Source organism: Clinocottus analis, unplaced genomic scaffold (genome assembly GCF_023055335.1).
Source record: "Clinocottus analis isolate CAN_PGR_092001 unplaced genomic scaffold, fCliAna1.0.p SCAF_16, whole genome shotgun sequence".
In the NCBI taxonomy this organism is placed as follows: Eukaryota; Metazoa; Chordata; class Actinopteri; order Perciformes; family Cottidae; genus Clinocottus; species Clinocottus analis.
In genome coordinates, this window is record NW_027175887.1 from 14,231,352 (window position 1) to 14,246,363 (window position 15,012).

At 39.6% G+C, this 15,012-nt stretch overlaps 6 protein-coding genes across 6 annotated transcripts; 2 read left to right on the plus strand and 4 right to left on the minus strand.

The window, feature by feature from the left end:
• Positions 1–1,104: 1,104 nt before the first annotated feature.
• On the minus strand, positions 1,105–1,829 carry LOC137786321 (hemoglobin embryonic subunit alpha-like). Its single transcript, XM_068578127.1, has 3 exons — positions 1,721–1,829; positions 1,427–1,634; positions 1,105–1,233 (listed from the first exon to the last, which is right to left on the minus strand). Exons 1-3 carry the CDS (start codon positions 1,816–1,818, stop codon positions 1,105–1,107), a joined length of 435 nt encoding a protein of 144 aa, XP_068434228.1. The 5' UTR covers positions 1,819–1,829.
• Positions 1,830–3,290: 1,461 nt separating this feature from the next.
• Positions 3,291–4,027, plus strand: LOC137786266 (hemoglobin subunit beta-2-like). The gene is made up of 3 exons (XM_068578022.1): positions 3,291–3,382; positions 3,550–3,772; positions 3,877–4,027. Exons 1-3 carry the CDS (start codon positions 3,291–3,293, stop codon positions 4,003–4,005), a joined length of 444 nt encoding a protein of 147 aa, XP_068434123.1. The 3' UTR covers positions 4,006–4,027.
• A 1,267-nt stretch (positions 4,028–5,294) lies between these two features.
• LOC137786340 (hemoglobin embryonic subunit alpha-like) lies at positions 5,295–6,008 on the minus strand. Its single transcript, XM_068578164.1, has 3 exons — positions 5,911–6,008; positions 5,617–5,824; positions 5,295–5,423 (listed from the first exon to the last, which is right to left on the minus strand). The coding sequence occupies exons 1-3, from the start codon at positions 6,006–6,008 to the stop codon at positions 5,295–5,297; spliced, it is 435 nt and encodes a 144-aa protein (XP_068434265.1).
• Positions 6,009–8,410: 2,402 nt separating this feature from the next.
• LOC137786265 (hemoglobin subunit beta-2-like) lies at positions 8,411–9,167 on the minus strand. Its single transcript, XM_068578021.1, has 3 exons — positions 9,060–9,167; positions 8,669–8,891; positions 8,411–8,564 (listed from the first exon to the last, which is right to left on the minus strand). Exons 1-3 carry the CDS (start codon positions 9,149–9,151, stop codon positions 8,436–8,438), a joined length of 444 nt encoding a protein of 147 aa, XP_068434122.1. The 5' UTR covers positions 9,152–9,167; the 3' UTR covers positions 8,411–8,435.
• A 1,245-nt stretch (positions 9,168–10,412) lies between these two features.
• On the plus strand, positions 10,413–11,137 carry LOC137786337 (hemoglobin embryonic subunit alpha-like). The gene is made up of 3 exons (XM_068578159.1): positions 10,413–10,521; positions 10,608–10,815; positions 11,009–11,137. The coding sequence occupies exons 1-3, from the start codon at positions 10,424–10,426 to the stop codon at positions 11,135–11,137; spliced, it is 435 nt and encodes a 144-aa protein (XP_068434260.1). The 5' UTR covers positions 10,413–10,423.
• A 1,160-nt stretch (positions 11,138–12,297) lies between these two features.
• LOC137786261 (hemoglobin subunit beta-2-like) lies at positions 12,298–13,041 on the minus strand. Its single transcript, XM_068578014.1, has 3 exons — positions 12,945–13,041; positions 12,566–12,788; positions 12,298–12,461 (listed from the first exon to the last, which is right to left on the minus strand). The coding sequence occupies exons 1-3, from the start codon at positions 13,034–13,036 to the stop codon at positions 12,333–12,335; spliced, it is 444 nt and encodes a 147-aa protein (XP_068434115.1). The 5' UTR covers positions 13,037–13,041; the 3' UTR covers positions 12,298–12,332.
• Between the last annotated feature and the right edge of the window lie 1,971 nt (positions 13,042–15,012).

The following is a 15,012-nucleotide window of genomic DNA, read 5'->3' on the forward strand; positions in this document are numbered from 1 at the left end:
TATTGGTTTAGTTTGCTTTACAGACTTGAAGTAATTGGTAATTCATTAAAAGTGCATTTGATGAAATGTCCACTAGAGAGCGCTCTAACACATTTGAGTAAGTTTTCCTGTCAGTCTCCATGACATCATTGGTGTCTGAACAACATTGTTCTCATTAACGTTGTTCTAATTTTAAACAAATGCAGTTTGGCTTTGAATTAAATTATTAGCTGCACAGAATATATTCTTGCCATTAAATTCTCATGAAAAGTAGAAATCTTCTGCAATGTGAATACGATTATTAAACAAATGTCAGAAGTTTTATTTTTTTTCCCAAGGACGAATGTCAGTGCTGCTTCTTTTACTGATGTTAAAAACAAGAAACCAAGCCAGAAATCTAGGTGTAGTTATGGATTCAGACTTCAACCTGAACAGCCACATCAAGACATTTACAAAATCGGCCTCCTAATACATCAAGGGTTAAAGGACTTTAGTCTCAACAGGATCTGGAGAAACTTGTCCGTGTATTTATCTTCAGTAGACTTGACTACTGTAACGGTGCGTTCACAGACCTCTGTAAAAAGTCAATCAGAGAGCTCCAGCTTGAGTCCAGGAAAGTGGATCACATCACTCCAGTTCTGAGGTCTTTGCACTTGCTGCCTCTCCAACAAAGAATTGACTTTAAAATCCTGCTGCTGGTTTGAAGTTTTGTAGTTAAATTCTATGAATTATGAAAATATAGTAAGTTTAAAATTATAATAAGTGGCTGCAACTAATGATTGTTTTAATATATTTCTCTGGCAATTGCTTTGTAAATTAATCAAATAATCATTTTGTCTATGAGGATTAAAAGTCTCTGAAGTGACATCTTGAAATGTTTTTTTGTCTCACTGACAAATATTTAAGATGATCAAAATATGAACCAGTTAAATTGCTCTAAGTGTAAAATTTGACTCGCCTGATGTTTTAACTCTGCTTTGTGCTGTAAATATGACTTTCAATCTCCTCTATGACACAAACCATCAGAAATAAGAAAACAGAAATCCACAATTGCTTTGCTTTTGGCTTGAATGCATTTATTGATCATGATGCACGGTAAGCTCATGCTGCATCTTCTCCTGCTGCTTATCGGTACTTCTCAGCCAGGGCCAGAGCCAAAGCAGCCAGGAACTTGTCCATGGCCACGTGGACCTCAGGGGTGAAGTCGGCAGGGAACATGATGGCCATGACCACCAGGATGTTGTGAGAGAGGATCTGTGGAAAGAAAGCAATCACACAGATGTTACAAATATGGAGTTCTTTTAACTCTCCACACCAATCACACACGGGAGCTTCATGTGAAAACAACAGATGGACCTGTTGCAGGTCTGGAGCCACGTCAACAATCTGAGCTTGAGGAACACTTCATCTCACACACTATCGTCTTGTAATGACTTTGGCTCTGCACCTTGAAGTTGGCAGGGTCCACTCGCAGAGTGAAGGCATGCAGCTCACTGAGGCCCAGCAGACCTCCTTTCAGGTCGTCGATCTTGGTCACAGCATCTGCGACTCCAGACATCACAGTTATTCCGTGCTTCTTCACAGAGGGAGAGGTGGGGCTCTGGTCCTTCCAGTGGGAGAAGTAAGTCTTGGTCTGCGGGTACACCGTCAGCATCCTGGGTCACAAAACATACAAGGTTATTTATACATGAATTAGTAAATGTTGGAGCAGGTTACATCGCTCCGTTCGTGGTGTAGTTACCTGGCCAAAGCATCGGTGCCGATGTCATCTGCCTTTCCAGACACTTTAGCCCAGAAGGCTTTGACTGCTTCCTTGTCCTTAACTGTGAGGCTGGTCATCTTAGCGGTTGAATGAGTGCTGCAGAAGGCTGTGATGAGCGCAAACTCAGAGGGTTTTTATGCTTGAAGCAGAGCATGGACACACCCGGATCCTCCTCTAAGATAGGCTGCACAAGGCGTTCCACGTTACTTTGCAGCCTCCATGAGATAAGCAAAAACTATTATTGTGGCTCTCGAGCTTCTTTGAATTTGATACGATCTTGTTAAATCATCAGCATTTGCTTATGCTTTAGACTAGAAGTCCAGTTTAATAGTTTCTCTGAATCAGTGGTGGAAGAAGTATTGAGATATTTCATTTAAATAAAAGTACATAAGTATTAGTATCAAAATATATTTACCAAAAATAAAAGTAGCTGTACAAATGCCCCATTTCAGATTCATGGTTATCATGTTAAAATCATTGATGTGATCTAGTGATTGTTATTGGTAAAGGTGGCTGATTTTAATGACATTATAATGCTGTGTAGCTTAATCTATTTGATGATAATTAATAAGTTTGTTTTAATTCTTTTCATTCACAAGCGACGTCTGAAGAGTAATTAAACTTGTCAAATAAATGTAGGAGTAAAAACCAGCTGACAAAACTACCTTTAAAATGTAAAAGAGTTTAAGGTGAAAGTAGCATGAAAGTAGTATGCAAAACTGTGATTAAATAAAGTAAATGATTCAGATTTTCTTTAAAAATATAGTGAACTACGGGGTGGATGCTAAAATATACGTAAAAATGTTATATTTAGTCGTTTCCACAGATATTTAAGAGCTTATCATATGTGGCATATTACTCAGATTCCTCTCTTTCTATGTATGTGTGTGTGTGTGTGTGTGTGTGTGTGTGTGTGTGTGTGTGTGTGTGTGTGTTTTCACTATACGTGTCCTATTCAGTTTGTAATAGCTTCTACTTTATTGTGTATTATTCACTCTAGAAGGAGATTTATGGGCGTGTCTGTTTAGGACAGATGAGCTGTGAGAAGTTAATGAAACAAACAGAGGAATTAAAATCTCCACATGCATTTACACATTCATTCTAGAAAGAAATATTACAAACGACTAAAGACAATTTCGGGAACTTTTTGACAGGAGAAATCCCCCTTGATGTGCTGCTTGATGTTGATCCACTAATTGTATTTGTAAAAGTACTCTAAATACACTATCATTTATATTTGAATCATCGTGGGTCTGAGGCTCTTTGCATATTTGCATTGTTGATGGATCTCTGTGCAGCTGCAGAGGGCTAACTATACTTTGTGGGCAAACTATTTCTAGTTCTTCTGTCTCATCAATACCTAATCTAGGCAGAGCAGACGTGCCCTTCTCTTATCAATGTTGCAAATCCATAACACAGAACATGTCCGGCCCACCGCCCATCCAATCACATGCTTTTGGGAGGAGAGCTGGAGGGCTTTAAAAGATGCTTCTGTTGTCTGAGAACACACGATCTACTGAGCAGCACAGGACAATCTACAGCCGGCACAATGGTCGTATGGACAGACTTCGAGCGTGACACCATCCAGGACATCTTCTCCAAGCTAGACTATGGGAAGGTGGGCCCTGCAGCTCTTTCCAGGTGAGTCTTAACTCTGTATGAACAAAGTGTGCTTGAGATAAAATCCTAAACTATATTTCAGGATCAGGATTTTTCTTCTGTCATTGGGCACAATGTGTTTCAGATCTTCAAATGTTCATTTTCTTCCCCATCTAACTCTGTTACATCTATTTGATTTCCCCCCTCAGGTGTCTGATCGTCTACCCCTGGACTCAGAGGTATTTCGGTAACTTTGGAAACCTCTACAACGCCGCTGCAATCATTGGAAATCCACTGGTTGCAAAACACGGGACGACTATCCTCCACGGTCTGGACCGCGGTGTGAAGAACATGGACAACATGAAGGATACCTACTCCGAGCTGAGCGTGCTGCACTCTGAGAAGCTGCACGTGGACCCCGACAATTTCAAGGTAAAGTTGTGGAACTAACATTGTTCATAATCATGTTCAACAATGACTGAAAAGACGACCAACCTTTCATGTTGCTGATGTTTCTGATGCTTGTTGTGTTGCAGCTCATTTCCGACTGCCTGACCGTCGTGGTTGCTGCTCAGATGGGCAAAGACTTCACTGGTGAAGTCCAGGCAGCTTTCCAGAAGTTCCTGGCCGTGGTGGTGTCCTCCCTGGGAAGACAGTACCACTAGAGAGCTGCAGCAGAAGACCTCACATGCTGATCATGAAACGCTTTGTTCCTTTTGTCTCTAAAGCAAATAAAACAATAAGCAAATCCACCACGTTGTTTCTCAATACATGTTATCAATAATAGATGTCAAGATGAATAATATCATATTGGACATGAAAAAATGACCTTCAGTGAAGATGGTGAACAACGATGATACAATCAAGAAAATGAAACACATGAGAAACTGTTCAATTTTCATATTTGTTTCATTTTCTTTCATTCAACTTTTTTTTTTTAGATAATTCTTTAACTCTATTTTATCAGCACTATTAATTAACCTCATGAGCTCTCGGTTAAGTACTTTCTGTACTTTAGCACATTTCTATGAGGTAAATGTTTCGTCACGGTCACTTGGCAAATGCATATTGTACGATCTGAGCAGCTCTCAAGAACAGTGTCCTCTTGATTTCAAAACAATGTGGCACATTTCCTCAGTGTTCATATGACCTTGATATGGAAACCAGACCTCCTTCTATCTAAAGAATCGGCAACTCTTTGCCTTTAAAAAAAAAGAGCCTCGCTTTTTAAAAAAAGAAAAGCAAATGGTCACTTATCTTTTGACAAAGGTTACAGTACTTTAGCACTTCAAATGAATGAGATCAGAACTGTGGATGATGTCATACAAGAGTTGTATTTATTTTTAAACACACTTCCTCCTCTCCGTGAGATGAGAAAAAAGGGGCGCAGGTTTTACAGTGTAATTGTACTACTGTTATTGTTGTAATTGGAAATTTAAATTATTAGCTCCACATATATTTCTGCCATTAAATGCTCATGGAAACTATGAATCTTCTGCTCTGTGAATAAGATTATGAAACAAATGTCAAAAGTTTTTTAAATCACAACAACATAATACTACTACTAATAATAATAATATTAATAATAACAACACAGTTGTCACATGTATTTTTTTTAACAACACCACATAAAGAGGTAATCTATTTTTCTCAAACTTCGATTTCACAAAATATGTTTTTATGTTCTATTAAATGTTTTGTACCTTCTGTGAAGGTACTCTTTTCCATTACTCCGCCGATTGTGTTGTAAATTAATTTCTCTAATTTTTGTGTAAAATGGGACTCGCTTGATGTTTTAACTCTGCTTTGTGCTGTAAATATAACTTTCAATCTCCTCTATGACACAAACCATCAGAAATAAGAAAACAGAAAACCACAATTGCTTTGCTTTTGGCTTGAATGCATTTATTGATCATGATGCACGGTAAGCTCATGCTGCATCTTCTCCTGCTGCTTATCGGTACTTCTCAGCCAGGGCCAGAGCCAAAGCAGCCAGGAACTTGTCCATGGCCACGTGGACCTCAGGGGTGAAGTCGGCAGGGAACATGATGGCCATGACCACCAGGATGTTGTGAGAGAGGATCTGTGGAAAGAAAGCAATCACACAGATGTTACAAATATGGAGTTCTTTTAACTCTCCACACCAATCACACACGGGAGCTTCATGTGAAAACAACAGATGGACCTGTTGCAGGTCTGGAGCCACGTCAACAATCTGAGCTTGAGGAACACTTCATCTCACACACTATCGTCTTGTAATGACTTTGGCTCTGCACCTTGAAGTTGGCAGGGTCCACTCGCAGAGTGAAGGCATGCAGCTCACTGAGGCCCAGCAGACCTCCTTTCAGGTCGTCGATCTTGGTCACAGCATCTGCGACTCCAGACATCACAGTTATTCCGTGCTTCTTCACAGAGGGAGAGGTGGGGCTCTGGTCCTTCCAGTGGGAGAAGTAAGTCTTGGTCTGCGGGTACACCGTCAGCATCCTGGGTCACAAAACATACAAGGTTATTTACACATGAATTAGTAAATGTTGGAGCAGGTTACATCGCTCCGTTCGTGGTGTAGTTACCTGGCCAAAGCATCGGTGCCGATGTCATCTGCCTTTCCAGACACTTTAGCCCAGAAGGCTTTGACTGCTTCCTTGTCCTTAACTGTGAGGCTGGTCATCTTGTCTTAGCTATTGTTGACTGCTGCTCTCAGGCAAACCATGAGGGGTTTTATACTTGAAACAGAACATGGACACACCCAGAACCTCCTCTAAGATGTGCTGCGTAAGGTTGGCCACGTGATGGGTCGATAAAAACAAGACTAATTGTTAAAATATTTAAATTCCCATTGTGGCAACAAATTATCAATCATATTATGAATGAAATTACAAGTGCATATATATGTAGTATTTTCATAAACAGTTTGATCAAAATGTTATCAGTAACTCCAGATTAATATGGCTTATAGTGTCTGTCCAAAATGTTTAAATATACAGACCAAACATATTTTAAATCCAAGCTCTGCAATCAAGTAATATTCTTTGATTTGTTCAGCATTTGGCAACCTTTCAACACAATGACTAAAGCCATTTTCAGTGCCTCGTGCTATACATGGAGTGTCTACACAAGGCTTATCTACACTGTACTGCAGCTGTAAGGGTGGATCCACAACATTAACAGATAAGCTGTATTTCCAGACTGTAGTTCAGCAGATATCCAAGTACTTACAGTTACTTTACATAAGCATAACTTGACTGTCAATTATGACCAAATGGGCAGAGTAATTGTTTTATGGCGGAATGATTTTGGACGTATAGAACCGAGCTCGTGGACATGATCACAATTAGTGCTGTTAGGTCATTTCGCCTGCTATCTTGTGCAGAGAATAAAGTTAATGGAAGAGAAGTAATCTCCTTCAACTCATGGAGACAAACTGTTTGAAAATCAAAGCTCAACTGAGTGAACCGCTTTGCTTTGTTTCAATGAAAAACAGCCGTCTCGTTTCGGACTAGCGGGTAGCTGTCCTCTATAATCCTACCTTGTCCCAAGCATATACAGTAGTTCAGAACGGAAGTGTTTTAACGTACTGTACGAGATAACATTGCCCTGTTATCTTATAGCGACTCCTCCCAAAGACAAGCAGCTGTCAGAGGAAAACAGCTGATGCTCTGACGAGTGTTGTTCTTTGAGATTATGAGAATAGACTATTGAAACGATCCAACAAGACTTTCAAAATGCAACACGCAGTAACGACTGTCCATTGCCTAGTATAAATAAATACAATTTGCACAAATAACTGGAGAGAAAATTGACTGTAGAGCATAAATTGAAGACAAACTCTCAAAGTTAGCTCACAGTTAAACCTCTTCAGGGCAACTTCAACAATGGAGTCTGCATAAATTCTACTACATAAACAATGATACAAGAAAAGCCAAAAATCTTCTTGATTTCAGGTTGGTTCTTGATTTACCATAATAATAGTATTAATTATAAAAAATAATAATAATGATTGGGTGTTTCTCCAACAAACAAGGTTCACTTCAAATATAACTTTGTTTGATTAGACTATATATATATATATATATATATATATATATATATATATATATATATAAATAATGTTTATATTTTATTATGATATATCTATAGATATTTATATTGATTTTATCGATTATATTATATGGTATTTATATATCATATTATATATATATGTTTATATTCTAATATACTGAATTGTGAATTGTATGAATAATATGTCCTTATTATGTCAGTGTTGAAATAAATGTTGAATATTTAACTGCAAAGTAGTAATGCGTTGTTGATACCTTTTTTTTTTTGCATTGTATCATGAAATTGATTGGATACTCTACCAAAAGAAAAATCCACCAGCCGCTGCTTCCCAGACGTGTACCAAGGAGGACTTTACTTTTTACAGGAGCCGCCAGAAAAGGGTCAAACTGATTCCAAGGTCGGCGTGTTAGCGTCTGTGATCGTGACTGGCCACAACCAGAGAGCATCGCAGAAGCAGAGAGAGGCACAACTTCACCTTCTTCCAAGTCGATGGAGACGGGGACAAGTTTGACATGGTGAAACTGCAGCAACACCTGTAATGTACAGAACTCCTTTCTGCTGGTGGCGGATGACGATGATAAAGAAGAAACGCACATGTCTAACAATACTGTGTATTACATTTGTTGCTGAAGTTTTACCTGCTCATGAGGCCGAGGCCTCCTGCTGCCTCAATGGTTCCATTTAGGATTCATCGGTCCCCAGCTGGACCCGAACATTGTTTTTTGACAGCAACAGTACAATCAAAACACAATGTGTCGTGTATTTTAATTACCTAATGTACTGTTTCATTTTCTTTCATTCATCTTTTCTTTTTTAGATAATTCATCCACTTTACATATTATCATCGCCATTATTATCCATCTTCACTGAAGGTCATTTTTTCATGTCCAGTATACTATTATTCATCTTGAGATGTATTTGTGATACAAATTATTAAGAAACAACGTGATGGATTTGCTTATTGTTTTATTTGCTTTTGAGACAAAAGGAACAAAGCGTTTCATGGTCAGCATGTGAGGTCTTCTGCTGCAGCTCTCTAGTGGTACTGTCTTCCCAGGGAGGACACCACCACGGCCAGGAACTTCTGGAAAGCTGCCTGGACTTCACCAGTGAAGTCTTTGCCCATCTGAGCAGCAACCACGACGGTCAGGCAGTCGGAAATGAGCTGCAACACAACAAGCATCAGAAACATCAGCAACATGAAAGGTTGGTCGTCTTTTCAGTAATAGTTGAACATGATTATGAACAATGTTAGTTCCACAACTTTACCTTGAAATTGTCGGGGTCCACGTGCAGCTTCTCAGAGTGCAGCACGCTCAGCTCGGAGTAGGTATCCTTCATGTTGTCCATGTTCTTCACACCGCGGTCCAGACCGTGGAGGATAGTCGTCCCGTGTGATGCAACCAGTGGATTTCCAATGATTGCAGCGGCGTTGTAGAGGTTTCCAAAGTTACCGAAATACCTCTGAGTCCAGGGGTAGACGATCAGACACCTGAAGGGAAAGAAAAACATACACGTAACAGAGTTAGATGGGGAAGAAAATGAACATTTGAAGATCTGAAACACATTGTGCCCAATGACAGAAGAAAAATCCTGATCCTGAAATATAGTTTAGGATTTCATCTCAAGCACACTTTGTTCATGCAGAGTTAAGACTCACCTGGAAAGAGCTGCAGGGCCCACCTTCCCATAGTCTAGCTTGGAGAAGATGTCCTGGATGGTGGCGCGCTCGAAGTCTGTCCATACGACCATTGTGCCGGCTGTAGATTGTCCTGTGCTGCTCAGTAGATCGTGTGTTCTCAGACAACAGAAGCATCTTTTAAAGCCCTCCAGCTCTCCTCCCAAAAGCATGTGATTGGATGGGCGGTGGGCCGGCCAAGTTCCGTGTTATGGATTTGCAACATTGATAAGAGAAGGGCACGTCTGCTCTGCCTAGATTAGGTATGTATAAGACAGAAGAACTAGAAATAGTTTGCCCACAAAGTATAGTTAGCCCACTGCAGCTGCACAGAGATCCATCAACAATGCAAATATGCAAAGAGCCTCAGACCCATGATGATTCAAATATTAATATTATTGCATAGATTGCTTTTAGAGACAATTAGTGGAAAAGTGTTTACGTCTTTACTGACGCTGGTTTTCCTTCTTTTGTCTGTATCTTTCCATCACACAAACGACCTCCTTGAAGGTCTCAGCATCAGCACCATGGACAGCGATCTTTAAAGTTAACTTTATAAAAGGATTATTAAATGATGAAGTAGAAGCTCATCTTAAACTAAATAGGACATTTAACGTTGAAAACACACACACACACACTCTCTCTCACACATGCACAAACACACAATAAGAGTAATATGAGAAATATGTCGTATATGATTAACTCCTCTTATATATTTGTGCAAATATCAAAATATATAGTTGGCCTAAACAGTGCTTATAGTTTTTCTACATTATTTCATATTATAATTTAGCATCCACCCCACTATAATTCACTATATTTAAACATAATATGTTTAATAATCTCTATTAATTGCTATATTTAATCACAGTTAATTAGGACATTATAAAGTCATTCAAATCAGCCACCTTTACTAATGACGAACACTGTAGCACATCCATGATTATAACATAATAATTACATCTTGAAAATGGGGCATTTTTCCTGCTAGTTTTACTTTTGAAACTTTAATTAAATTTCAATACTAACACTTGCACATTTTTATTTCAGTAAAATATCTGAACACTTCTTCCACCACTGTTTCAGAGGAACTATTAAACTGGACTTCTAATCTAAAGCATACACACTTGAATGCTGATGATTTGACATGATCGTATCAAATTCCAAGAAGCTCGAGAGACACAATAATAGTTTTTGCTTATCTCATGGGGGCTGCAAAGTAACGTGGAACGCCTTTTGTACCCTGTAGAGGAGGATCCGGGTGTGTCCATGCTCTGCTTCAAGCATAAAAACCCTCTGAGTTTGCGCTCATCACAGCCTTCTGCAGCACTCATTCAACCGCTAAGATGACCAGCCTCACAGTTAAGGACAAGGAAGCAGTCAAAGCCTTCTGGGCTAAAGTGTCTGGAAAGGCAGATGACATCGGCACCGATGCTTTGGCCAGGTAACTACACCACGAAGGGAGCGATGTAACCTGCTCCAACATTTACTAATTCATGTATAAATAACCTTGTATGTTTTGTGACCCAGGATGCTGACGGTGTACCCGCAGACCAAGACTTACTTCTCCCACTGGAAGGACCAGAGCCCCACCTCTCCCTCTGTGAAGAAGCACGGAATAACTGTGATGTCTGGAGTCGCAGATGCTGTGACCAAGATCGACGACCTGAAAGGAGGTCTGCTGGGCCTCAGTGAGCTGCATGCCTTCACTCTGCGAGTGGACCCTGCCAACTTCAAGGTGCAGAGCCAAAGTCATTACAAGACGATAGTGTGTGAGATGAAGTGTTCCTCAAGCTCAGATTGTTGACGTGGCTCCAGACCTGCAACAGGTCCATCTGTTGTTTTCACATGAAGCTCCCGTGTGTGATTGGTGTGGAGAGTTAAAAGAACTCCATATTTGTAACATCTGTGTGATTGCTTTCTTTCCACAGATCCTCTCTCACAACATCCTGGTGGTCATGGCCATCATGTTCCCTGCCGACTTCACCCCTGAGGTCCACGTGGCCATGGACAAGTTCCTGGCTGCTTTGGCTCTGGCCCTGGCTGAGAAGTACCGATAAGCAGCAGGAGAAGATGCAGCATGAGCTTACCGTGCATCATGATCAATAAATGCATTCAAGCCAAAAGCAAAGCAATTGTGGTTTTCTGTTTTCTTATTTCTGATGGTTTGTGTCATAGAGGAGATTGAAAGTTACAGCAAGCACATGTTAAAATATCAAGCACGTCACATTTTACACTCAGGCAAACATTAGACCCGAACCCTTTAATCGATTCATTGTTCATCAATATAGAGAAAATTTAAAAAGACATATTTTGAACATTGATCAATATTGTTATGATAAAAACCTGGAAATTAGTTGTTTTCAGGTTCTGTCAAATGCCATAATTTCTTATCTTTCTCAATTTTATTTGTGAAAGGAAATACCTGTCAGTGAGGTGACCTTTTTTTTTTTCAAGATGTCACTTCGATCCTGACATTTTATAGACAAAACGATTAATTTATTTACTGACAAAGTTATCAGCAAAATAATCAATGAAAAAAACGTTGCAGCAATACTCATGATGTTAAACTTACTTCAATTTATAATTCCTAGATATTAGAAAACAGAGAAAGTACAAAACTTTAGATAGCTCATATCCTTGAAACAAAAACTGAATTTTGGTACGATTAACGTTTTTCTCAAATTTTAAAAAAGATTATTTCTTTATGTGGCATTGTTCAAAAATCTGTGACAACTGTGAGACATGACAAAGAAATTAGTGTTGTTGTTATTATTATTATTACTATTATTATAATTGTATCGTTGTTGTTTTATTTAACTGTTGATTAATAATGTTAGTAATAAAGCAGCAAATTTTTACTTTTTCTGAGAATTTAATGGGAACAATATATTCTGTGAAGCTAATCATTTTATTTAAGGCAACATGTGATTTCAATATAATTTGAAAACCGGAAACAGTAGTACATTCAAAATATTGTTTTGTTAATGTATTTTCATGACATAAGATACGGCTTCATTTTCTTATTTGTTTCATTTTCTTTTTTAAATGATTCAACCACTCTACATGTCATCATCGCCATTGTTCTCCATCTTCACTGAAGGTCCATTTTTGTTAAGTCCAATATACTATCATTCATCTGATAAAAATTATTAAGAAACAACGTGATTGATTTGCTTATTGTTTTATTTGCTTTAGAGACAAAAGGAACAAAGCATTTCATGGTCAGCATGTGAGGTCTTCTGCTGCAGCTCTCTAGTGGTACTGTCTTCCCAGGGAGGACACCACCACGGCCAGGAACTTCTGGAAAGCTGCCTGGACTTCACCAGTGAAGTCTTTGCCCATCTGAGCAGCAACCACGACGGTCAGGCAGTCGGAAATGAGCTGCAACACAACAAGCATCAGAAACATCAGCAACATGAAAGGTTGGTCGTCTTTTCAGTCATTGTTGAACATGATTATGAACAATGTTAGTTCCACAACTTTACCTTGAAATTGTCGGGGTCCACGTGCAGCTTCTCAGAGTGCAGCACGCTCAGCTCGGAGTAGGTTTCCTTCATGTTGTCCATGTTCTTCACACCGCGGTCCAGACCGTGGAGGATAGTCGTCCCGTGTGATGCAACCAGTGGATTTCCAATGATTGCAGCGGCGTTGTAGAGGTTTCCAAAGTTACCGAAATACCTCTGAGTCCAGGGGTAGACGATCAGACACCTGAGAGGGGGAAAAAACATAAATGTAACAGAGTTAGATGGAGAGGAAATGAACATTTGTGATGATCTGAAACACAATTAACAAAAATCCTGATCCTGAAATATAGTTTAGGATTTCATCTTAAGCACACTTTGTTCATGCAGAGTTAAGACTCACCTGGAAAGAGCTGCAGGGCCCACCTTCGCATAGTCTAGATTGGAGAAGATGTCCTGGATGGTGGCGCGCTCGAAGTCTGTCCATACGACCATTGTGCCGGCTGTAGATTGTCCTGTGCTGCGTTCTCAGACGACAGAAGCATCTTTTAAAGCCTCCCAGGTCCCCTCCCAAAAGCATGTGATTGGATGGGCGGTGGGCCGGCCAAGTACACATTGATAACAGTACAATGACACATGGAATATTGCAGACATAAATAGGATTTTTTTGTGGTTCAGTACTTTTTTTTCTCTTCTGCAGTTTGAAATGAGAGTGCATGCATATGGAATATGTTACAAGATGTGTTTATTAGCAACACACAATAGTGCTGTGCCCGAGAACCAAGCATTACAACTCAAATGTGTGGACTGGAGCCCTCCACTTCCAAACAGCCTTCATGTAAATGACCCGCAGAGGGCGCTACAGTCGAGAGTCTGGACCTAAAGTACGAGCTAGGCCAGAGTAATGACAACTGTCTTTGAAACACATTTTTCTTCATATGAGCAGCAAGGCAGCATTCAGAGTTGCTTCTTTTCTGCTCTCGGCTAACGCTGCTAACAGTTCAATCTACAGCCAAAAAAGCTAACTGAGCTAACAACAGGTAATGCAATTGAACTCAGCGGAATAATTTGTCCACAATGTTATTTGTTTAACCGACAAGGTTTCTACCTCGTAACACTTTAGGACACTTTCAGTCAAAATATCAGCACATACTTGATTTGGTCAACTTTGAATTTTACATACATTTTTCTGCATTTAAAAACCTCTGTTTAGAATAACACATCTGTGCTTTCAAACAGGGAAGAAAAAAAAACGAGTTCACCCATAAATTGAGGGATTAAACAAAGAACTGTGCAATTTTCACATCAATAATATCAAGGAAATGCTTGGCAACTTTACTGCAGGGATTCATGTTGAGAAGTATGCTGTTACCTGGGAGCTGCTTTTTGTGTATTGTAATCATACACTCAAAGAACTTATGGACCAAGAATCTGCATAATAAATAGGCTGTGTATGTTGGACAGCAAATAGACATTTGCAATCCACTAGGTGGCGCTCCAACACAATTAAAGCTGTGGATTTGCTCGCTATGCACCTGTAGGAAGTTAGCTTACTTGAGGTTGTGTTGCTACATCATGATGTGCTGCACCTCTATTCAGTAAAAATATGTATTGAATAATAACGTTATCAATTAAATGACTGAGTGATTGTTTTGTGAAAGAAAACTGCTTTATTTGGATGTCTTGAACACCATAAGTAATACACAAGTGAAATATATGGTTTGGTACATGAGAAAATTAAAATGTCACAGATGCGCGCAAATGTGCCCCAATGCAAATTTTGGAGAACTTGCCTGAATTATTTCTGTACTAAACCCTCTCTAACTTTGTTCTGCTTCACTTTATCAAAGTCAACCTTTGCAGAGAGAATGTTCACATATTGTGCTATGGTTTGGGTTAGAGTTGGACCTTACAGCTGCATCGTTTCAAGGAAATAATCATCCTGCAAGTGATTTGTTTCTAGGCTGACCTGAAACCTTTTAATTTTTTTCTGTGTGTCATCTTCATTTACTCTTAACCAGTAACATGTAGACTAATATTGTCATGGGTTGAGTTTTGGTTCCTGTTTTATTAATCTTGTGTCCCCTGTGTCTCTGCACTTCCTGCTCTGGAGTTTGTCTGGGATTGTCTGTCTACCTGGTTCCTGATTGTGGATTCCCTGCACCTGTGCTGCCCTCATTGTGTCCACCTGTTGCTCGTTACCTCCCTCTTGTATGGAAACCCCATTTGTCTGCTGTCTCTTTGTCAGTTCGTACTATGTTACTCCGTGGTGTGTAGATGTCCTGTCTTACTTCAGTTTCCCTTCAAGTCCCAACTTGATTCCGGTACATTATATGACAGAATTCTGTCACGTGAGGTGTAAGAAGCAGGACCCAAACGCTGATGACCGTTCAAAGAATCTTTATGAACAAAAAAAATCAAGGACCAGCTCAAACAGCCCGGGCACAAAAAGCACAACACCAGAATCAAGT